The 24,717-nt window shown below is 43.3% G+C and overlaps 1 protein-coding gene across 1 annotated transcript in view; it reads left to right on the top strand.

The window, feature by feature from the left end:
• Nucleotides 1–23,932, top strand: part of SLC27A2 (solute carrier family 27 member 2) — a 73,618-nt gene extending 49,686 nt beyond the window's left edge. Inside the window, exons 5-10 of the mRNA XM_040342580.1 lie at nt 1,072–1,266; nt 12,831–12,921; nt 13,506–13,704; nt 16,556–16,653; nt 20,300–20,430; nt 23,685–23,932. Of these exons, the coding sequence (XP_040198514.1) occupies nt 1,072–1,266; nt 12,831–12,921; nt 13,506–13,704; nt 16,556–16,653; nt 20,300–20,430; nt 23,685–23,861 (891 nt within the window). The 3' untranslated portion in view covers nt 23,862–23,932. The remainder of the gene's footprint in view (nt 1–1,071; nt 1,267–12,830; nt 12,922–13,505; nt 13,705–16,555; nt 16,654–20,299; nt 20,431–23,684) is intronic.
• Nucleotides 23,933–24,717: the final 785 nt, after the last annotated feature.

The following is a 24,717-nucleotide window of genomic DNA, read 5'->3' as shown; positions in this document are numbered from 1 at the left end:
CGAGAAATTAGCTAATTAGAAATTTAGCTTTTTTCTAGTTGCAGAATTTGCGGGCGCCGGGGAGTCTGAGCAGCTCCGCGAGTCTGCCTGTAAGTGACAGAGCGGGCGGGTGACAGTGTGGGAGGGCGGCTCGTGGTGAGTGAGAGTCAGAGAGTGGGTGGTCAGCCTGGTCGGCTCTGTCGGTGTACGGGCGGCTGGCCAATCAACAAGCCGGGGGAGCAGAGAGATTACATCATCTCTCACCGTCCCGCGCCCGCCCTGCATCCCTGCAGTAACTTCCACCCTCACTGTGCAGGCAGCAGAGAGATGACATCATCTCTTTACTGCTTGACTCTGACAAGCAAAACACCACCTTAGCACGTGACAATCCGAAAGGTGTGGCAGGTAAGGTGGCAAGTGACAATCTGCATCTGGTGACAGGCAAGTGGCATTCCGCAACTTGTGACAGGTGACGTGGCAAGTGACAATCCGGAACATGTGGCAAGTGACAACCCGCCGCACCATGTGGCAAGTGACAACCCGCAACATGTGACAAGTGACAATCCGGAACTTGTGGCAAGTGACAATCTGCATCTGGTGGCAGGCAAGTGACATTCTGCAACTTGTGGCAGGTGATGTGACAATCCGCAACTTGTGGCAAGTGACAATCCGAAACACCATAACAACCATGATGCAGTGAACATTGAAGCGCTAACACCAGTCATTTCCCTGATAAATTGCCCCCCCCAAAAAAATAATTCTGGTAGTGCCCCTCCCGAGACGAGACGCTGGATCCGCCCCTGTCTCAATGTGTGTCACACATCAAGCTTCTCCAGGAGAGCAAGGAAAGATAAATTCATAAACCAGGCAGTAATTCATACTTAGAGTGTAATAATTTACTTACAGTTACTTGGGTAACTTAATGGTTCTGGTTGATGACTACAAAGATCTATAAAAGGTATGGTAGTAAATCAGTGATGTCTACAAGAATCATTAACAAAAGAAATCAATACAGATAACATCCCAAAGCTTGATATTGCACATTTGCTTCCCTAATCTGTTTTCCTAAACTTCCCCTACGTTGTTCCTCAGACAGATGATGATGCATCCCATAACGTGAGGATGGCCCTTGGCAACGGTCTACGGACTGATGTCTGGAGCGAGTTTCTGAGGAGGTTTGGAGATATTCACATGTATGAATTTTATGCAGCTACTGAAGGAAATATATTATTTATCAACTACACCAACACGGTTGGCGCAGTAGGCAGAGAAAACTTCTTACTCAAGGTAAATAAAAAATATATTCATTGATAAAGTAGGTCATAAATGTTTTTGGAAGATAATTGGCATTAGTGGCATTACAAAAAGAAAAGAAAGGAGGGCGCACCGACCTTGTGCATTACCACTTACATTTTTTATTAAAAACAGAATAAAAAGCAATGGTCCTACTCACAAGGAAATTTTGAGTAAGCGCTTTTCAGACAGCTGGACTGGACCTCACGGCACCTGCCAGTAGAACCTCAGACATCTGAACGGCTGACGCGTTTCTGGGGCGTACCCTCTTCTATAAAAGCCTAAGTGGTCCGTGGTACCTCTCTCCTGTGTGTCCTCCTTAAAGCGGAGGTTCACCCAAAAACACAACTTTGTACCATCCAAACTAGCATACTAGCATCAGCTACAGTATGCTTTTTTTTTTTTTTGCGCTGCACTTACGGTTTAATCCGTAACTTTCGTTTCAGACTCCCGCGCGAAGTAGGCGTTCCTATGAAGAGTGGAACATGATTGACGGCCAGCTATGGCGCGTCACACGTTCCGAAAATAGATGGAGGAGGACTCAGCTCTTCACGGCGCTATACGGCCCCTGCGCACATACTAGGAGCTGACTGCGCAGGTGCCGTATATGTCCGCGTCCTATTTCGGCTTTTTTCAGAAGGCATGACGCGCCATATGAAAAGGGGTACATGATTGACGTCCAGCTATGGCGCGTCATGCCTTCCGAAAAAAGCCGAAATAGGACGCGGACATATACGGCGCCTGCGCAGTCAGCTCCTAGTATGTGCGCAGGAGCCTCCTCCATCTATTTTCGGAACGTGTGACGCGCCATAGCCGGCCGTCAATCATATTCCACTCTTCATAGGAACGCCTACTCCCCGCGGGAGTCTGAAACGAAATTACGGATTAAACCGTAAGTACAGCGCAAAAAAAAAAAAGGCATACTGTAGCTGACGCTAGTATGCTCGTTTGTATGGTAGATAAAGATTTTTTTTTTTTAGGGTGAACCCCCGCTTTAATATAGGTATGTGTGTGTGTGTGTGCACATGTTCAAAGACGGCCCCCAACACTGGTGGCCACTGATTGGCAGGCCTCACCCCCCTCACACAACCCCACCCATCCCTACTGTCACCTCAGGGTAACAGGCACAGATGTGGTAGACAAAGGCATATACTCTATCAGGGGGACCCCTAGGCTATCAATAGACAACTACATAGTGGATAGCCTTCTTGATTGAATTAAGTCACAGGGGGATGGGAGAGGTGAGCCTGATCCAAAGCAGGGGACACCACATAAGACCGTAAAACGTAAAGGTCCTTACCTGCTCCCCCTCATACTGCAGGAAAGGCAAAAACGAAGTGGCGCCGTATACAGCCGACACCCCGATGCGCCGCATGTCCCCAATCATTGCATGGATCCGTTTAAAAATTTTAAGTGGTAATGCACAAGATCGCTGCGCCCTCCTTTCTTTTCTTTTTGTTTTAGCCATATGAACACCCTTTGTTCTGTGGAGGGCTGCAAGACTTCAGACTTTGCCGTTAGACTATACTGCTGTACCCGGGTTTTGGCGAAACACCAGAGCGCAGGAGGTTTTTGTGTTATCATTAGTGGCATTAGGCATCGGTGTATAAAGAGAGACCACCCTAGTAAGGGTAAAAAACAAGGCAGCAGGGGGTTTTGACAGTGGCGGATTACAATATGGACAGAACAAGTGGGTGACCACTGACCAGAGCGCCACACTCCAAGAAGGCTTGTAGGGATGCAAAAATAAGTTCTGTACTTCATTGCTCTTCATAATAAGTCAAATTCAGCTTTGCAAGTCTGTAGACGTTATTTTAGAAGGTGAACATCGGTGGCAGCTTATGCATCCTTCTCTTTAATGGTTTCCTTTAACCCCCCTGGCGGTATTCCCGAGTCTGACTCTGGGTTAAATTTTTGTGCTGCGATCGGTAACCGGACTCGCCTCGCTGAATCCACAGGCTTGGTTTACTTACCTTGTCCCTGGATCCATCGATGCCACCGCGCTGTGTGATCGAGCGGTGTCTCCTCGCTCGATTCACACAGTGCCTCTGTGTGCTGCCGATCTCCGTTCCCTGCGATGTTACGACGCATGGGGGCGGAGAACGGCGCCAAATTCAAAAAGGTAAACAAACACCTTACATACAGTATACTGTAATCTTATAGATTACAGTACTGTATGTAAAAAATACACACACCCCTTGTCCCTAGTGGTCTGCCCAGTGCACTACATGTTCTTTTTTATAATAAAAACTGTTCTTCCTGCCTGCAAACTGTAGATTGTACATAGCAACCAAAAGTATCCCTTTATGTCAAAAATGGTTTTAGAGCAGCTAGAAAACAGCAATAATAAATTATAATCACTTGCAGAATTGAGCGATAGCGATTTGTGGGGAAATTCATCATAAAAAAATAAAAGTAATGACAGCGACAATTCTGCAACTGAGCAAATTTCAGTGATTTTGAGTTGATTACATTATTGAATAATTTTTATTATAATTATATTATTATTTGTTATAATTATTTATTATATTATAATTTATAATTTTGTTTTTAAAAAAAATTCATACCCGGGATGCCTACTAGACTCTTGTTTGGTCAGATTTAAGTGAGTTATTCCTAAGAATTACAGGCCTACAATAAAAACGCCAAATTTCCTTGCAAATAATGGTGCCGCTTTCAGCACCTTTTTTCTGAAATAATCATACCGCTAGGGAGGTTAAGCTCCCTGGCGGTATGATTATGTCAGACTTTTGATGCTGAAAGCGGTACAATGTTTTACATGGAAATTTGGCATTTTATATTGTAGGCCTTTAATTCTTAGGAATAACTCACTTAAATCTGACCAAACAAGAGTCTAGTAGACATCCCGGGTATGGTAAAGTTGGAAACACGAAATCATAAATTATAATATAATAAATAACTAGAAATAATTATAACAAATAATATAATAATAATAATTACATTTAGGGTTGTCCCGATACCACTTTTTTAGGACCGAGTACAAGTACCGATACTTTTTTTTTAAGTAGTCGCCGATACCGAATACCGATACTTTTTTTAAATGTGTCCCCAAATGCAGCCATGTCCCCCACATATGCAGCCATGTCCCCCACATATGCGGCCATGTCCCTCACATATGCAGCCATGTCCCTCCAGCCATTTCCCCCATACCTTTGCCGCCGAAAGCCGCCGCCGCCGCCGCATGGAGAAAATCACAGCATTCATTTGAATAGCTGTTTTGCCCGCGCGTATAGACACTCCCCCTTGCTCGGGATTGGACAGATCACGATCACTTATCCAGTCCCGAGCAAGGGGGAGTGTCTATACGCGCGGGAACACTACAGCTATTCAAATGAAAGCTGTGATGTTCCCGCACGCCGTTTAACCCATGCGGCGGCTTTCGATGCGGCGGTGCGATGCGGCGGCAGCGGCGGGGGGGGGGGGAAGTATTCTATTTAGGTATCGGGGGTATTTGCGCGAGTACAAGTACTCCCGCAAATACTCAGTATCGGTCCCGATACCGATACTGGTATCGGTATCGGGACAACCCTAATTACATTTATTCAATAATATAATCAAATCAAAAACACTTAGGCCTCGTACACACGACCGAGAATCTCGTCGTAAAAGAAACATCCTTTTCCTCGACGAGGTTCTTGTCAAGCTTGTTGAGAATCTTGTCAAGCTTTCTTTGCGTACACACTGTCAAGACAAAATCTCGTCGTTCTCAAACGCGGTGACGTACAACGCGTACGACGGCACTATAAAGGGGAAGTTCGATTCCACTGACACAACCCATGGACTTGCTTTTGCTAATCTCATGTTACTGCGTGTTAAGTAAAAGTTTGGTAAGAGACGATTCGCACTTTTCAGTCTGTTACAGCGTGACAAATGTGCTATCTCCATTACAAACGCTACTTTTACCGAAGGTGCGCTCCCGTCTCATACTTTATTCTGAGCATGCGTGGGTTTCTAAGCATACACACGAACGTGTTTCTTGTCGAAAACCAGCCCGACGAGTCACATGACGAGGAAATTAAGACTCCTGACGAGGAAAATGTCATCGAGTTCCACGAAAAACATACACGCGACCGTTTTCCTCTGCAAAAAAGTTTCTTGATGGATTCTGTCAAGGAAAACTGTTGTGTGTAAGAGGCCTTACATTTGCTCAGTTGCACAATTGTCGCTGTTATTACTTTCAGTGTTTGATGACGAATTTCCCACAAATCGCTATCGCTCAATTCTTCAAGTGATTCTAATTCATTATCGCTGTTTTCTAGCTGCTCTAAAACCGCTTTTGATGTAAATGGACACTTTTTGGTTGCTATGGACAATGTCAAGTTTGCAGGCAGAAAGAACAGTATAATATAAAGCATTAGGGACAAAAGGGATGTGAAATTATTTGAAACAGTAATGTAATCTGTAAGATGACAGTGTACTGTATGTGTTCTGTGTTTTTCACTTTTTGAATATGGTGCCGGGCTCCGTCCCCGTGCTGACTTGATTCCCCTATTCACACTCGAAATGGATGGGGGAATCCTCCGCACTGAGCTTTTGTATTGACAGCTGAAAGACTTCCCTGTCACCAGAATACACTGATCAGCACTGCCTTCTATAGCCTGCAATGCTGATCAAGCTTAAAAAAAAAATTACAGGAAGGCTGTACAGAAATTGATTAGTAGATTGACTTCTTTACAACCACAGTGCCCATACATGTATTGAAATTCGGTCAGTCCCCGCTCAACCAGACATATTTTGATCCATGTATGGGCAGCTAACGACTTGCTTTGCAGCTTCGGGTCCTGAGTTTGAATCACAGATGGAACACCATCTGCATGGAATTGGCATTTTCTCTGCATGCTTGCATGTGTTTCTTCTGGGTTCTCTAGTTACCTCCCACAACCCAGTTCTGATATAATAGATGTTATAATAGAATTGGCCCAAGCATGGTAGGAACAATGGGCCTGGTTCACACTATTGTGGCTCTTATGTGTTTCATGCAGGAAAGAGATTCCTGCACCATTTTTAAAATGCAGGGGCAAGGAAATTGCATGGTGCTCTTGCACCATGCAATTTTCTGGTGGTTCCTGGACCCACAAATGAACTGTGTTTTTAGATGCGTGGGGGTGCCATTAAGAATGAATGGCAGCCCTCCACATTTTTAAAGAGCAGTGCGTTTTTGCTGCGGGTACGGGAATAGGTGTAAGTCCCACGCCCACAACCACTTTTTGCGATAAGACACTACTTCGCTTTAACTGACAATTGTGCGGTCGTGCGACGTTGAACCCAAGCAAAATTTACGCCCTTTTTTCCCCACAAATAGAGCTTTCTTTTGGTGGTATTTGATCACCTCTGCAACCTATGTGGTATGCACTTAAAATTAAATTGCACTTAAAATTCTTGCCCATCATGGTTTGGCTGGTGGTGGGTGCTAATTAGGTGTAAAGAGGAGAGTTGGACAATGGAGTAAAGTTTCAAAGTGGTTGTAACCCCCCCCCCCCCCCCCCCCCCCCCAAAAAAAGAAGAAAAAACCTGCAAGACAAAGGCATAATGAGCTAGTGTGCATAGCATGCTGAGTGGCTGCCCGCTGCTTACTGAGCACAGGAGGTTGCCCACTCAGCACGGGGCGTCATTAAAAGAACACCTTACATTTTCTCATGCAATGTTTTCTGTGATTTGGCAAGGTGGAGATTGTGGTGCTGTCACCTCGCTTTTCCACCTCATCCAATCAGAGATTGTTTTGCATCCACTGAGAAAGTGAAAAGTGTTCCATGAATGGCACTCATGCTGAACAAGTGACCTCCTATGTTCACTATGCAGCAGGCCAGCCACTTAGCATAGGACCCAGAAGCGAATGGAGATCATTGTAGTAGCAGTGCCTACTTAAGTGATTTCCAGCTTCCACGAGGATCCCAAAGGTATGGTATATACCAGTGGTCTCCAAATTCCGCCCTGGAGGCCAGATGGGGCCCTTTGCTTGCTTTGAACCTTCCCACTGAGCTTCTTTCCTCCCACTAATACAAGACACAATGCCCCATTGTTGTGTCAGTGGGAGGAATAATTTCTCCTATTGACACCAATGATGGGGCACCATTCCTCGCACTGACACCAAAGATGGGGCACTATTCCTCGCACTGACACCAAAGATGGGGCACTATTCCTTGCACTGACACCAAAGATGGGGCACTATTCCTCCCCCTAGTACATGTTTACACGTACTGGGTGGAGGAATTGTTTGCATTGCTTACTCCCACTGATGCCAGGACTATTTCTACTCCCAATAGCCACAGTCTAGACCCACAAAAGTCTGAATGACAATAAACTGGCCCTTTGTTTAACCACTTCCCACCCGGCCTATAGCAAAATGACAACCGGGCGGTGGTTTAGTCATCCTGACTGGGCGTCATATGATGTCCAGCAGGATAAGTTGCGCAGCGCGGCGATCGGTGGTGTGGCATGTCTGTCTGACACACCGCATCACCGATCTCGGTATAGATCCTCTTTACAACGTGATCAGCCATGTCCAATAAACAGGAAGAGCCTTTTATCGGCATTTCCTCACTCGTGTCTGACAGACGCAAGTAGAGGAGAGCCGATCGGCGGCTCTCCTGACAGGGGGGTCTCTGCTGATTGTTTATCAGCGCAGCCCCCCTCCCCACGGATGCCTGCCCAGGACCACCAGTGATGGCCACCACACAGGACCACCAGGTATGCCACCCTAGACCACCAGGTATATGCCAATCAGTGCCCAGGCAACTGCCAATCAATGCCTATTAAAAATGCCTGCCAGTGCCACCAGTGATGCCTATCAGTGCAATCTACAAGTGCCAGCTATCAGTGCTCATCAGTGCTGCCAAGCAGTGCTGCCTATCAGTGCCACCCATAAGTACCCATCAATGCAGCCTATCAGTGCCCACCAGTGCCACCTATCAATGCCCATCAGTGCTGCATATCACCGCCACCCATCAGTGCCGCCTATCAGTGCCCATCATCAGTGCCACCTTATCGGTGCCGCCGTATTAGTGCCCATCAGTGCACCTTATCAGTGTCCATCAGGCCGCGTACACACGGTCGTTCCAAACCGATGAGAATGGTCCGACGGGCCATTTCCATCGGTTCACCGCTGAAGTGGCCTGATTGTCTGATGTGCGTACACACCATCGTTCCAAAAACCGATCGGGTCAGAACGCGGTGACGTCAAACACACAACGTGCTGAATAAAACAAAGTTCAATGCTTCCAAGCATGCGTCGACTTGATTCTGAGCATGCGTGGGTTTTGAACCGATGCTTTCTGTACTAACCATCGGTTTGGACCGATCGGGCAGTGGTCCATCGGTTCGATTTTAAAGCATGTTTTAAAATTTTGGACCGAAGGACAACAGACTGATGGGCCGTACACACGGTCGGATTTGACCGATGAAACTGGACTTAAGGCCGTTAGGGCCGAAACAACTAACCAATTAATCGACAACTAATCGATTATGAAATTAATCGATTACAATTTTCATAATCGATTAATCGCCCAGTAACATAATGGGGTTAACAAAATCTAAAATTAGCCCTTTATTGTCCCACAGTAAACAAATTAACCCCTTACAGTAGCGATTATTTGCTCTTTTTGTACTTATTTTAGTTTTTTTTTAACCCCATTATGTTACACCTCTGTTTTTTGGTGCTTTTTGCAGAAACGCACTACAGTTCAGTTACATGTTTTCCTATGGGACACGTTCACATCCATGATTTTTTTTCAGCTGCTGCGTATTTGGAAAGGGCAAGGACTTTTTAATGCAAAACGGTGCTATTTTGTTTTTTTTGTTCAATATACTTCAATGGAGAAGCTGCAGAAAAGCATGTAATATGTTTTTGCGGCAATTTGTGTTTTGTAATCTGCCCAACAATTTGGCCCCAAAAAAATGTAAAAATGTTAATATTTTTTTTAAGGCGATTAATCGAAACAATAATCTGCCAACTAATCGATTATGAAAATAATCGTTAGTTGCAGCCCTATATACAGTACATAACTACATACAGTAGGTCCAAGCTGGAAAAATTGCTATACCTAAACTTCAGCCTTATTTCTGGCCCTTTTTTACTGTTTTGTGCAGTAAAACAATCTATTACTTATTTCTCAGTCCTGCTATCCAATCTTGCAGCGACTTTTCCCTCTTATTCTCACAGCAACAGCATTTTTCCTCCAGTACACATGCAGGTTTCCCTTTGCTCCCTTAGGCCCCGTACACACGACCGAGTTTCTCGGCAGAATTCAGCCAGTAACTCGATCGGAGCTGGATTCTGCCGAGAAACTCGGTCGTGTGTACACTTTTCAGCGAGGAAGCCGACGAGAAACTCGTCGGGCCAAATAGAGAACATGTTCTCTATTTCCTCGTAGTTCAATGAGGAAAGTTGGCCCGCCGAGATCCTCGGCGGCTTCAACACTGAACTTGACGAGGAACTCAATGTGTTTGGCACGTCGAGTTCCTCGGACGTGTGTACGGGGCCTTAGCCTAATAGATACTCAGTTTCATGAAACTTGAGGAGCCATCTGTTTATTTTTTTTAAGTGAATGGAGCTATGGGGGCTGTACGGACTCACCCCCACATTTGATAGATACACAGAGACAAGTGCATGGCCCCAAGCGCAGACACCTGTCCTTGCATACCTGTCACATTGGGCTGTGCAGGTGAGTACAGACAAAGTGCTGGAGGTAGAGTCTGCAGGAGCCTGGTATGTTCTACAAGCTCCTATGCAGAAAAATAATAAATGCATATTTCCTGAAAAATTTGGTGCATTATTTTTCTCTGAAAGGAAGACTAGCCTTTAATTTATAAGCTGTAAACATCTTCATCTCTAAAGCCTCGTACACACGCGTATGCCGCGTACACACGATTGTTTTTCGGCATTAAAAAAACTAAGTTTTTAAAAACGTCATTTAAACTGATCGTGTGTGGGCTTCACATCGTTTTTCGGCTTCTGAAAAACGACAAAAAAAAATTCGAACATGTTGCATTTTTTCACGTCGTTTTTTAAAATGTTGTTTTTCGTGTTGTTAAAAATGATTGTGTGTGGGCAAAAACAACGTTTTAAACCCTCGCATGCCAAGAAAGCGAGTTATGAGACGGGAGCGCTTGTTCTGGTAAAACTACCATTCATAATGGAGTAAGCACATTCATCACGCTGTAACAGACAGAAAAGCGTGAATCTTCTTTTACTAACAAGGAATCAGCTAAAAGCAGCCGAAAGGCGAATAGAACTTCCCCTTTAGAGTGCCGTCGTACGTGTTGTACGTCACCGTGCTTTGTTCATCATTTTTCAAAAACAATGGTGTGTGGGCAACATCGTTTTTAATGATGAAGTTGGAAAAACGTTTTTTTGGACGTGCCGAAAAACTTCGTTTTTTTCAATGCCGAAAAACGATCGTGTGTACGCGGCATTAGATTTTCGGACGACCGAAAGTCATTTTTTTGTGGCGTTCTAGTCTCATGTCGAAAATTAAGAAGTTGCCCACAATACAACAATTTACGTACGACAGAATACAACGTCAGAAGTGACGTAATGTGTTGAATAGTTTTGTATGTACTCTTAGGCCTCGTACACACGACGGGACATGTCCGATAAAAACGGACCGAGAGATCAAATCGCATTACAAGTCGCAGCCTATTGGAGGCAATGGCACTGTTCCAATCGGTGCAACACAGATTTTGCAGCACCGCACCGATTGGCAAAAGTAGTTCCTGCACTACTTTTGGGAATTTCAGGTGCTACTTCAATAGACATCTGTGTATGAAGCCCCACAGATGTCTATCAAGTAGCACCTGAAATCGCAATGACCTTGCGACTTTGAAATCACGCTACTTCAAGTGAAGTAGCGTGATTTCAAAGTAGCATCAATGTGAACCTAAGGCTAAGGGGCCAACCCCTGAAAAACAACCCCACACCCTAATCCCCCTCCAGCAAATTATTTGGACCAGTGCACAAAGCAAGGTCCATAAAGACATGGATGAGCAAGTTTGGGGTGGGAAAACTTGAGGCCTCGTACACACGACAGAGTTTCTCGGCAGAATTCACCGAGAAACTCGGTCAAAACCCGGATTCTGCCGAGAAACTCTGTCGTCTGTACAGTTTTGGCTCGATGGAGCCGCCGAGGAACTCGACGAGAAAATAGAGAACATGTTCTCTATTTTCTCGTTGTCCTCCTTGTTCTATAGGAGAAGGCGGCACGCCGAGCTCCTCGGCGGCTTCATCCCAAAACTCGACAAGGAACTCGACGTGCCAAGCACGTCAAGTTCCTCTGTCGTGTGTACGGGGCCTGACTGGTTTGCAGAGTCCTGACCTCAACCTGATGGAACACCTTTGGGATAAATTAGAGCGGAGACTGCAAGCCAGGCCTTCTCATCCACACCACAAATGCGCTTCTGGAGGAATGGTCAACATTCCCATTGACCAGGGGTGTCAAATTCATTGTGGGCTGCATTATGATTGTCCTCAAAAGGGCCGGTTGTATCTGTAAGATTCGATTTCCAGCGGTTGAGTCCCCCACTCTCCCTTACATCAGTGTACCCCCCTTTCCTTATGTTGCTGCTGGGAAGAAGCTGGATGCATTGCTTGAAAGCAGAAAGTAATGCCGCGTACAGACGGTCGTTTTTTTGTGATGAAAAAAAACGACATTTTAAATCCTGAAATAAAACAAAGTTTTTAAAACTTCATTTTCAAAAACGACGTTGCCTACACACCATCGTTTTTTCAAAATGCTCTAGCAAAGCGCGGTTACGTTCAGCACGTAAGACGGCACTCTGTTCCATTAAAGCTCACTTCATAATTTGCTTCTAAGCATGCGCGGGTTTAAAAAACGTCGTTTTAAATGTCGTTTTGCCCACACACTATCATTTTAAATGACACAAAAAACGATGTTTTGAAAAACGACACAAAAAATTCGAGCAAGTTCAATTTTTTTTTTGTCGTTTTTCAGAAGACATAAAACAAAGTTTTCCCCACACACGGTCATTTTAAATTACGTTTTCAAAAACGTCGTTTTTTTTCATCACAAAAAACGACCGTCTGTACGCGGCATAAGGAGGACCAGAGGAGGGCTGGAGCTCTCCTGCAGCTGCAGGAGAGGTGCGAGGGCCACATGAAATGGTCTGGAGGGCCGGATTCAACCCTCGGGCCTTGTGTTTGACACCTGTGCCATAGACTCACTCCTAAACCTTGTGGGCAGCCTTCCCAGAAGAGTTGAAGCTGTTATGGCTGCAAAGGGTGGGCCAACTCAATATTGAACCCTACGGGCTAAGACTGGGATGCCATTAAAGATTATGTGCGTGTAAAGGCAAGTGTCCCAATACTTTTGGTAATATAGTGTATGTGTGTATATATATATATATATATGTGTGTGTGTGTGTATATATATATATATATATATATATATATATATATATATATATATATATATATATATATATATATATATATATATATATAGATATAGATACACAGTATCTATATATCATTCAGCTGCTATGGTGTATTTCTGAATGCTAAAATATCTCCTTTGTTTTAACAGAAAGCACTTCCATTTGAATTTATCAAATATGACATTGAAAAGGATGAGCCTGTCCGAGATGCCAAAAGTCGCTGTGTCAAGGCCAAGAGAGGTGTGTAATGAATGGATTATTCTATCTATCTTTGAAGGAATGCCGCTCACTGGGTTTGATTTTCTGGGGTTTGTTTACTAAATTAATAAACCGTATTTATCTGGTTATAGCGCGCACCGGCGTATAGCGCGCACCCAGTTCTAGGAGGGAAATTTCCTGGAAAAAAAAAATTACTTACAGTTTAAATGTCCCTATTCGGTGTCTTGCCCGGCGTCCATCGGCAGCCTTGTCCACTCCGGCATCCGTCTTCGGCCTTCGTGGTGTCCTCCGCACTTCTCCCTCGCTGTCTCTGAGCGCCGCCGACATATACCTCTCGCAGGGCATGACCGCGAGCGTAGCCGAGCGTAGCCTAGCCGAGTGTACCCGAGTGTACTGCGCTCTGTATATGTCGGCGGCGGCGCTCAGAGACAGGGGATCGGCGTATAACGCGCACCCACGATATTCCCCTGTTTTTAAGGGGGAAAAAAGTGCGCGTTATACGCCGATAAATACGGTACATGTTCACTTAGTTCAGTAAGTCAGGTGATCTCTTACATATTATTGTATGTATTCCAATAATTTGGCAATTGTCTTTCCTCTCCTAGGCCAGCCTGGGCTTTTGGTCAGTAAGATTACCTCCCTTTCTCCATTTGGAGGCTATGCTGGAGACCAGTCTCATACGGAGAAGAAGATACTTAAAGACGTGTTCCGGAAGGGAGATGTGTATTTTAATACTGGCGATATTTTAATGGTTGACCAGCAGAAATTTATTTATTTCCATGATAGAGTTGGAGACACATTTAGGTGAGTTAACAAAATAAGAATATTATTCATCCATTTTGAAATTGAGAACTTTCCCAGAACTTCAGTGATTCTTAAGGTCAGCTATGGACACAAGAAGAGCCATTCAACGTCTTGCTTTCTTCTAGAGCAGGAGACCTCAAACTGTGGTGCACAGGCCAAATCTGGCCCTCTAAGGCAGGGGTCTCCAAACTTTTCAAACAAAGGGCCAGTTTATTTTCCTTCAGACTTTAGAGGGGCCGGATTGTGGCCAACAGGGGCAGAAAATGTCATGGGCCCATCATCAGTGAGAATAAATATGGACTCAGGGTTGGTGGTCAATAGGAGTGGTGCCCCTATTAGTAGGAGGAATAGTATCCCATCATTGGTATCCATAGAAGAAAAAAATCCCCATTGTTGGTGTGAGTGGGAGGAATAGTGCCCCAAGGGCCAGATAAAGGCTACCAAAGGGCCACATCTGGCCCTCGGGCTGTAGTTTGGAGACCCCTGCTCTAAAGGATCGCATCTGGCTACCACTGGGGGCAAGTTCCCCCTACTGTACTGTAATGTTCTTATCGTCAATTGGTTGCTAAGACAGTCAGCATCCTAGCAACCAATGACCCTGGCAGGAGAATGGAACTTTCTCTGTCCATATTTGCTCTGCCTCCTGGCTTCCACCATTGCTACTACACTGACTACAGTAACCATAGGTGTGCACAGCCTTTTGCATTAGGGTGTGCACCCCAAAGCTCAAACACTCTCAGTTTTGAGACAGAAAAAAAGACTGAGGACAAAGATTCCTTAATCCTTTTCTCTATAGCCTCAGCTGCACTGGACAGTGAATGAATGGGAAGTGCTATATATATGAAAGCTAACCCAAGGGAGCCCTCAAGAGTTTACCTGTTACAAATAGAGAATGTGATATTTAGTTTCATAGAATATCTCTATATAGGTATAGGTAGAAAATTAACAAATCTGCAGTTCTAGATGCGGGAAGAAAATGAACCCAGCTATGATTCTAAATATGGTAAGAAAATTAACCCAGCTACGATTCTAGATATGGTAAGAAAAAATTAACCCAGCTATGATTCTAGATATGGTAAGAAAATGAACCCAGCTATGATTCTAGATACGGGAAGAAAATGAACCCAGCTATGATTCTACATACGGGAAGAAAATTAACCCAGCTATGATTCTAGATACGGGAAGAAAATGAACCCAGCTATGATTCTAGATACGGGAAGAAAATGAACCCAGCTATGAATCTACATACGGATAGAAAATAAACCAAGCTATGATTCTAGATGTAGATGCACGAGTCCCTGCCCCGCTTCTTCCCTTTCAAAAGATCCCACCTGCTTGAGACTTTAACCAATCTTCCCCATGTCAGAGGCCCTCTCACAACAGGCTCCTATGCCCCAACTGCATCAAGGCTCCTTCCATCCTGGCTTATATCTTAGCACTGATTCACCCATTACATCACCACAGGAGGGCTCTAGCTAAAGAGGACCTAGCACCTGATTACACTGTTCTCTGTAACCATTCTAGGCATTGGAAGAAAAGCAACCCATCTGCTACTCTAGGTATTGGAAGAAATTGAGCCAGACCACAATTCTAGATGTGGGAGGAAAATAAGCCTATTTGCCAAGCTAGGGGTGGGTAGAAATTTAACCTGTTGAAGTTTCTTCTTTAAAGAGATTATCATTTTTGTTTTCCAGCCTGCTATATCTGAAAGATAAATTAAAGGGGCCCTCAAAAGTTACCCTATTACAAAAAAGGAATCTGCCACTCTAGGTCTGGGCAGAAAATAAACCCAGCTACCATTCTAGGCCTTGGAAGAAAATGAACCCATCCGCCACTCTAGGTGTGGGTATAAAGTGAACCCATCTTCTACTGTGGGTAGAAAATGAAACCGTTGAGCAAAGAAACCAAACTTTTTCTTCTTCAAAGAGATTTTCCAGCCTACTGTATCTGAAAGCTAAAATAAAGCTGCCCTCAAGAGTTTCCCTGTTACAAACAGAGAATGTGATAACTAGTTTAATAGAATCTCTCTATCTAGGTATAGGCAGAAAATGAATCCAGCTACTATTTTAGGCCTGGGCAGAAAATAAACACATCTACAAATCTAGGCATTGGAAGAAAATGAACCTATCTGCCAATCTATGTGTGGGTACAAAATTAACCCATCTGGCAAACTAGGTGTGGATAGATGAACCCATCTGGCATTCTAGATGTGGAAAGAAAAATAAGCCCATCTTCCATGCTATGTGTGGGCCACTCTAGGTGTGTGAAGCAAATGAAGCAATTTTAAGTGTGGAAATAAGTGAACGTAGCTACCTTTCTAGGTGTAGTAAGAACATAAACCGGTCTGCCATGCTTGGTGCTGGAAGAATACAACCCCATCCGCCATGCTAGGTGTGGGTAGAAACTGAACCTATCTCCTAAACAAAGAAACCAAACATTTTATTCTTCAGGGAGATTTTAATTTTTGGTCCGGACTGCTATGTTTGAAAACTAAACTAAAGTACCCCTCAGAAATTTCCCCATTACAAATAGAGAATGTGATATTTAATTTGATAAAATCTCTGGAACCATAGCTGGACTTGGCACTCGTCACAGTAATTAGAGCCTGTAGAAGCAGTAAGTCTTTTAGGCTTTTTCCCTACTAAGTATATTTGTTTTCCTGAACAAATAAAACCCCTGCCGTTAATAGAGATTAAAATGGTTTGTTTATGGTAGCAGAAATGTATTCTGATCTGTAATATACTTTCCAAGGCTCTCAAAGGTTCTTCCTAAAGCAGTCATCTCATGCATGGGGTTCTGTATTTACAGCATCCGATTGTATAAGCTCATCTCATGATAAGTTTCATTTCAGGTGGAAAGGAGAAAACGTTGCTACCACCGAGGTTGCTGATATTTTGAGTCTGGTGACTTTTATAGAAGAAGTCAATGTATATGGAGTGCCTGTCCCAAGTAAGGAAAATGTCTACTGTATTTATTTTACAACACATAATCAGTTTTTTTTTATATTTTGCTTAAGCAGAAAAGGCAAGTTCAGGTCAGTAAGACAATGGTACAAAATTAACGGTGAACCAGTATATCCATAATAGTCCTAAATAAACTAATAAATGAAGACTTAATATAGCCAAACCAATGTCCTCAAATTGTACATGTTAAATATACCTATTACATTTCTTTCAAGAGACTTTAAAAGATCATCAATTAATTTTTAATGCATATATATTTATTCTCTCAGGCCTCGTACACTTGACCGAGTTTCTCGGCAAAAACCAGCAAGAAACTTGCTGGGAGATATTTTTTGCCGAGGAAACCGGTCGTGTGTACATTTTCGTCGAGGAAACTGTCGAGAAACTCGACGAGCCAAAAAGAGAACATGTTCTCTATTTCCTTGACGGGAATGGAGAAACTTGCCTTGTCGAGTTCCTCGACAGCCTAAGAAGGAACTCGACGAGGAAAACGATGTGTTTCGCCCGTCGAGTTCCTCGGTCGTGTGTACAAGGCTTTAGTTTTGTCCTAAGCTAGTGCAGCTAGTAAAGTGAGCATTGTGTTCTAGAGTCCATAGTAATCACTCATATTTAACATGTAAAACTTGGAACAATGAGAGGGGATTTATCGCTGGAATGGCACGGGCAGGCAAAGCAACCTACAGGTACATTGCTTTGAATCTGTTTTTTTATATATATATTTTTTGGAATATTTATTGTAGCAGAGGTGATCAAATACCACCAAAAGAAAGCTCTATTTGTGGGGGAAAAAAAGGATGTCAATTTTGTTTGGGTGCAACATTGCACGATCGTGGAATTGTCAGTTAAAGTGGCGCAGTGCTGAATTTCAAGAAATGGCCTGGTCATTCAGCAGCCAATTCTTCCGGGGCTGAAGAGGTTGTGTGCCACCAAAGAAATACTATATGACATAGAAGGGCAAATTCTGGGCACCAGGCTTGCTTGCCTGCCAACTGACTCAGTCCAATTCTTTATGCTACCATGGACTGAGGTGACCCCATAGTCACAGTTTATCAACTACTGTATTCCTTTCCTGTGCTGCGGAGTTTATGTTAATCAGCATTATGAAGGAATACATTTCCCATAGTTATTTACAATATAACAGAGATATATTACACCTGTATGAGGTATTGTGGCCAGCTGCCCAAGCTGAAATATGATAGGATTTGCCCTTCTTTCTCATGGGGATTTGAACACCAAACAGAACAAAGACCAGGGCTAGATTCCTATTCCACAGTTCAGGTATTGCTTATTTAGCCGGCCATAGATGGAGCATTTTTTTTTCCTGCAACCAGGGGTTGCACATAGTGATTATTGCTAGTAGTTAAATGTCCACTAGCAATAATCACTTGTAAAATCTGACAGGCTGGTTGGGTACATTCAGCCTGGCTATACATGGTTTGAATCTCAGCTGGTCCCTGCTGAACTTGCTGAGATTCAAACCATCTATGGCCGGCTTTAGAAACCTTCCTTGTAATGGGATTTTATCAATTTAATGTGCATTGTTAATGCCGATTGCTGTGCTTTTCTAATTAGTGAACTCAATTTATTAAACCTATAGCTCATGGTACATAAGTGTGTTGTAGATACTTTATAAATTAATAAAGAAATAAGAATAATAATATAATAATTTACACAAAAGAAACACAGACAGTGAAAACTGTAGTGACCATTTGTATTGGTGGTCAGTGTAGGCAAAAGATCAATTAGCCAATGTTCTCTTCTCAAGGACTCACTGTGAACCTCTGGAGCAGTCTTTTCCAACCAGGGTGCCCGGGCACCCTGGGGTACCTTGAGGTTTCTTCAGGGGTGTCTTGGCAAAATGCCTAAAAAAATATAAAAAATTGTATAAGCCTGCTTTTTAGTTACACAAAGCCTTTCTAGACACTGGCATCCTAACAACCAACGACATCAGTCAATAAGGAGGATGTCTGTTGCCTCCACAGCATCTTTGTTTGACCCTCCTGTGCCCCTCTCCCTCAGCACTTGAGACATTAGCTGGAGAGAAATTAAGGGAGAAGAGAAACATTGGCGTACTAGTCAGTAGTACCAGTGTGCCTTTATAAGTAGGTTAGAGTGTTTAATGACAAAAAAAAACTCCAAAAACTAATTAGGAATATATATTGAATGAAGCAATTTAGAAAAAATAGTTAAAAAAAATATTTCAAAGAAGTTATCTAGGATTAAAAGTAAACCACATTTTGGCAGCTCAAAATAGCTATAGGATTCAAATCAGAAGTAACATTCTGTGAAAATAGCGTGTCAAAAATATCAGTTGATCCAGAGAAGAAGGAAGCTCAGGTTTTATGCAAAGCTCCACTTTTCCAGTAAAATTATAGTTTGCTTTTTTAACTTTGCTTTTTCGTCAATGGGGCTGCCCAAATTTTGCATACAAGTTCATCTGCCTTTATCTCTGGATCATTTGATAATTTTGATATGCAGTTTTCACTGAGGATAACCTCTCCATTATATATTCAGTTTGAATTACTCAGATTTGTTTACTTTAACATGAGCCATTTCTTCCATGTACAAATATGCTGTAGAATTACCTGACAACACCTTTCAACTATCGCTACTAAGATTGGACACCTCAAAGACCTTCGCAAAATGAGAGAGGCTTTCTCAACCCCTTCCCATCCAGCCCCAGTGTCCCTTTACTTGGGCTATTATGCCCAAGTGGTGGAAAGGTCTGTCTGATCACATGATCATTGGGGCCCTTTCACACTAGCGGACCGTATGTCCGCATTTTCATCCGTCCGTTTGCAGATGAAAACGGGACATACATGGGTCCCTATGTGATTACAGGTGTCAGCGGATATGTGATTACGGGTGACTCCTACTCCTGATGACATCTACTCCCTAAGATATGTCGGATCACTGCCTACGGTGTGAACGTAACCTACGCCTAGTCATATTCAAGTCCTATGTAAACTACGTAAAATACATCGGCTTGTGTTCCCTTTGCATGGATGCTGCTGAGTTACACCTCCTTTATGGGGCATAACTTTACGCCGGACGTATGACTTTACGCGCACTGCGTCGATCGGATGCACGTACGTTTGTGAATCGGCGTATCTCCCTCATTTGCATATGTGAATAGAAAATCAATGGGAGCGCCAAATACGTCCAGCGTAAATATGCGCCCACTCTTCGCCGGCGTAGGCAAGTTACGTCGGTCGGATGAAGCCTATTTTCAGGCGTATCTTAGTTTCTGAGTCCGGCGCATAGATACGACGGCGCATATTTGCACTTACGCGGTGTATCTGGAGATACGTCGGCGCAAGTGCTTTGTGAATCCGGGCCATGATGTCTGTTGTAGACTAAAGTCCTGGAACATGTATGCTGAAAAACAATTCAGCAACAACAGCACCCAATTTATATGCTGAATGTTTCCTTTAGAAATGTGGTGAGGTATGGGCTATCAGTATGTTACCAAAACTGCCAGGGTACTTGAAGTTAGTGGTGGTTTTGCTGAAGATTTTATTTATAGGAAGATTTGTAGCAAACATACAAAACATTGCTCATCTCTCTCAGACCTCCTGCAAGGAATATCTTGTAAAAATGTAATCTGAATTGTCTTGTGATTTCTTGAACAGATCACGAAGGGCGGATTGGAATGGCCACACTCAAGCTGAGGAAATATGAGACCTTTGATGGTAGAAAGCTATATGCACATGTTCGAGACTTTCTTCCAAATTATGCAAGACCTCGCTTCATTAGGGTCCAGGTAAGACTTCTCTTGGTTCCCTGGGATAAAACGCTTCATACTGTCAGAATTTATACTTACTGTAATTATTGCTATTGCTTGTGTGGCATCTAACAAATCATAAATGTTGGGGAAGGGTGTTGCCTTAGCTCTCCTGTAATTATTACTTGTATTTATATAATAGTGACATGTTACAGTGCTTCACACACATCATTCATTGTCCCCTATAGTACCTTACAATAATGTCTCTGTGACGGTATTAGAATGATATCCCCGTCAAACATTCCCTTCTTCCCATAAAGAAAATCACCCCAATATTCCACGAGGGGGAATATTCCTGGAATCGCCCAATAAGCCACACATGAGTCAAGCTTATTGCTGGAACAAGACAGACTTTAATGGTACAACACACAGCTTATATGTACTTACAAAACTGTTAAAATGACAATCTCCGCCCCCCCCCTCACACTGGGGCTTCCATACAGATTATAGGCAGACACTTCGGAGCCGACCCTGACAGACACATTTCTTTAGATAATGACATCAGTGAAGGTAATTACTAGTTGTACAGAATACGTTATCTAGACAGCCTGGCCCCGCATATAGAAGAGGTAATTACCACAATGAAGCAATCAGAATAATTAACATGAGCCACTTCTAATCACAGTAAACAGTAAACACAGGTCTCCTTCACACACACAATAGATCAATTACCCTTTGAAATAGGACTGGCTGAGGAAGGGTCATTAACATTTCAATCAGCCTGTTAGCAGAGGAGTGAGTCACACCTGAAATCACCTTCCCTCTAACACACACACACACAGCATTAAACAAGCAGGGAGAATTACACTGAAGCATATGTTTCACAGTCTCTAATACTATAACTCATATATGTTGCACTCAACGCTGTATCCTGGCCTATGCCAATAAGGCCCAGGCCTAGGGCAGCACGAAAAGAGTCCCCGCCGGATTGCACTACACCATTAGGCAAATTAGTCTAGCGCCCCCATAAAGTGGACGCACTGTTTCCGGTATGCGTCCGGCCGGCTTTCCACAACTGTGTGGGGGGTGCCACTTCTAATTTTGACTGTCCTATCATCCTGAACCACAAACCTTCCTCACAGTGCTATGTTTCTGTTGCACCTCTCGATAAAAAGATCAGAAATTTGTGCTTAAAGTAGGACTATAATAAACACTTTTTTTTCATTGTGGATAGAGTAAGGGAGGGTAATAGCCCCTGTCAGTTTATTTTTTACCATCCCTGTCCCATTGCAGAGATTTCCCTTCACTTCCTGCCCCATAGCCAAACAAGAAGTGAGAGAAAAATCTATGCAAATTAAGGGAATCCCCCCCAGGCATTGAGAACTAGTGTCCCCACTCGAAAATTCCAGGGGTGGGTCTTAAACAGCAGGGGGTGTGGCCTTGACAGGAAGGGGTGTGTCATATTTAAATTAGGGTGTGCACGAGTTTAGTCATGCCTAGGGCAGCACAAAACCTAAATACACTACTGGTTGTACTAGGGATGCTATTTAAAGCCCTATTCCAGGCTCAAGATCCCCCGGGTGTCTTTGGTTCAGTCATGGGACATCACACATCCTCACTAGCTTCTGCTTCCCCAGATCCTAAATACTGCAGATAGTAGTTCCATGTAGCATTGGGGTGTCACTCTCTGTAGAATGCTCCTGTGAGTCCAGGGTGAATCATTGCCACTTTGAGCTCCTAGAAAGAGGGCTAAATAGCGCTGGGCCTCATTTGACCAGAAAAAGACCAGCACTGCAATAGTGAGCAGGTGACTGTGGAGAATAGCAGGTAAGCATAGCAACCAGAGCTGCTCATTTTTTTTTTAAAAAGCTGCTTGGGGATCCATATATTTATTTTTTTGCTCGAGCTGGACTTGGACTTTAACCTACTAGTATGTTTTGGAGAGTGTAATTAAACTGGAGAGCCCAATGGAAATGGACACAAACATCAGTAGGACATTCAAACACCAAACAGATAGTGACTTAGTTGGAACTGAACTTGGAACCCTATCTCTGCAAGTCATGTTGACACTGCTTTCATCCTATCCATGTTTTTTTTTAAACTGCACAACAATTCTGTCCTACTGTAGCAACAGCTTAAAGGGAACCTGTAATGCCCATTTAACAAATTAACTAGCATTGCATACCTACCTTGTGTGTCTTCAAGTACTTGCCATTGTCTTGAAAACAGACTAAACTTGCTGTTTCCTTCTGTCACTTTGTTTTGGGGTTCCTTTTGGCCTGGGTCCTAAGTCCAGGTTATAAGTATAGAACCCCAATTTTTCTACCCACTTTTCCACTACAAGTTGAGCCAACGAGACTAGGCTGTGCACCAGGAAGGGCAATGGTTTAATGCTAAATTGGAAAACTGGAGAGATATTAAAGCCCTGTATACAACCTGGGCCTAATATTCAGCACCCTTCCTAGGCACAAAAGAACTGGTTAAAAGCGGAGTTCCAGCCTGTAAAAAAATATATATATTCAGTTGAATAGCTGCTACTTTTTAATATAAGGATACTTACATGTCCAGGGATCCCGCGATGTCGGCCCCCCAAGCCGTTTTGTCCATCGGCTTTGGGTGCAGGTGCCAGCATTGCAAGTAAGGGAAACTGGCAGGGAAGTCTTCAGGCTTCACAGCTGATTTCCTACTTTGCATGCTCGAGTCCTGCTATGCTTTCTGAATGGTCCCGTAGTCTTATGCAACACACATGTCCCAGAAGGCAGCGGGGGGAAGGAGGAGGGGCCGGACATAATGGAGGTCACCTTGCGGTGATCTTTACCAGTGGGAGCGGGTACCTGTCAAAATCAGGTGCCTGCTCCCCCTTTCCCCCCAAAGAGTGTCAAATGTGGCAGTGGAGGGCAGGTGTGAACAAGCGGAGCTTCCCCCTTTGGATGGAGCTCCGCTTTAAGATCAGTTAAGCCCCATACACACGGGCCATGACCAAAAAAGGTCTGCCAACCACCTCTTGATCAGTGTTCTCAGCCAATGGCTGACCAAAGTGTTGTGGTAGGGGGGCCGCCCCCCTGTCAGAACATAATAGTACAGCGTCTCCAATCGGAGCTGTCAGTTTTTTTCCCTTAAGCTCGCTGGGTTGGACGGAAAAAAAAACTAGCCGTGTGTACTAGGCTTTAGGTATATTGTGGAAACTACTGCATGTTAATCAGTAATATTAGTTCATATACTTATTGGACATTACAGCCAAGACCTAATAAATATTGTCTCCTAATTGCTTATTTATTTATGTGTTTGATTAGGATGAACTGGAGATCACTGGAACTTTTAAACAGCGCAAAGTGGAGGTTGTGAAACAAGGCTTTGACCCGTCCACAATCACTGACCCCATCTACTTCCTGGATGAGAGGGAAAAGAAATATGTGCCCATGACTCAAAACATATATACGGACATTAAAAATAAAAAGATAAAATTGTAAGACTGTGTCTTATGCTGGGTATTGACACTGCAACTAGTTTATTTTGCATTAAAAAAGATTAATAGTGTGTATATGTTTGTCCATTCTTAAGCGGGTAACTAAGTAACAACATCAATTCCTCCAGGATGCCATTAGTGCCCCACTGGGGCCAATTTGTACGCTCTGACCCCCGACATCGGTGTCAAAAATAAACAACAGGAGCGGTATGTGTTGTAATACAGCTGCAATACTCAGCACTGCTCATTTAGAGCAATCTTTGTAATACATTACAAAAGATGAAACTGCTTGCCCTTTAACGAAGTGTGTGATGAAAACTGAAACACTATTTATGGGCTAGGTATTGCAGAGAGGATTTCAGGTTACTGCAACATCAAACCCTGAGTATATTCCTCCAGGTAGAATACATCAGTTACCTACACCAGTTGGTTGAAAAGCCTAGACAATATGCTCATGGGATTTAAAATATTAAGGGGCTTATGCACTAAAGGAATTCAAGTATTTATGGTGTTCCAATGCAGAGGAGATTCTCTTTTAGTAAATGGCCTCCTAAGATCTTTCTTGTCAAATCTGCATCATTTTTAAAGAAGCACTATTGAAGAACGAGCCAGCAGTTTACAGTGGTCGGCATGTTTCCTGCAAATATGTACAATTTGTACTGAAACGTTGAAATATTATTACTACTAACATTGTTACTAACATTATTGATAAACTGATTGTCACATGCTGAGACCCAGGAAGGAAATAAATACAAGATTCATTTACAAGCAGTTATCATGTCATCTTTTCTAAAATAAAAACACATACACAAAAAATATATATATATAGGACATAAAAGACATACAGGTAGCAGAAGACA

This window comes from Rana temporaria, chromosome 3, assembly GCF_905171775.1.
Source record: "Rana temporaria chromosome 3, aRanTem1.1, whole genome shotgun sequence".
NCBI lineage: Eukaryota > Metazoa > Chordata > Amphibia > Anura > Ranidae > Rana > Rana temporaria.
This window is presented reverse-complemented; position numbering and strand designations above follow the sequence as displayed.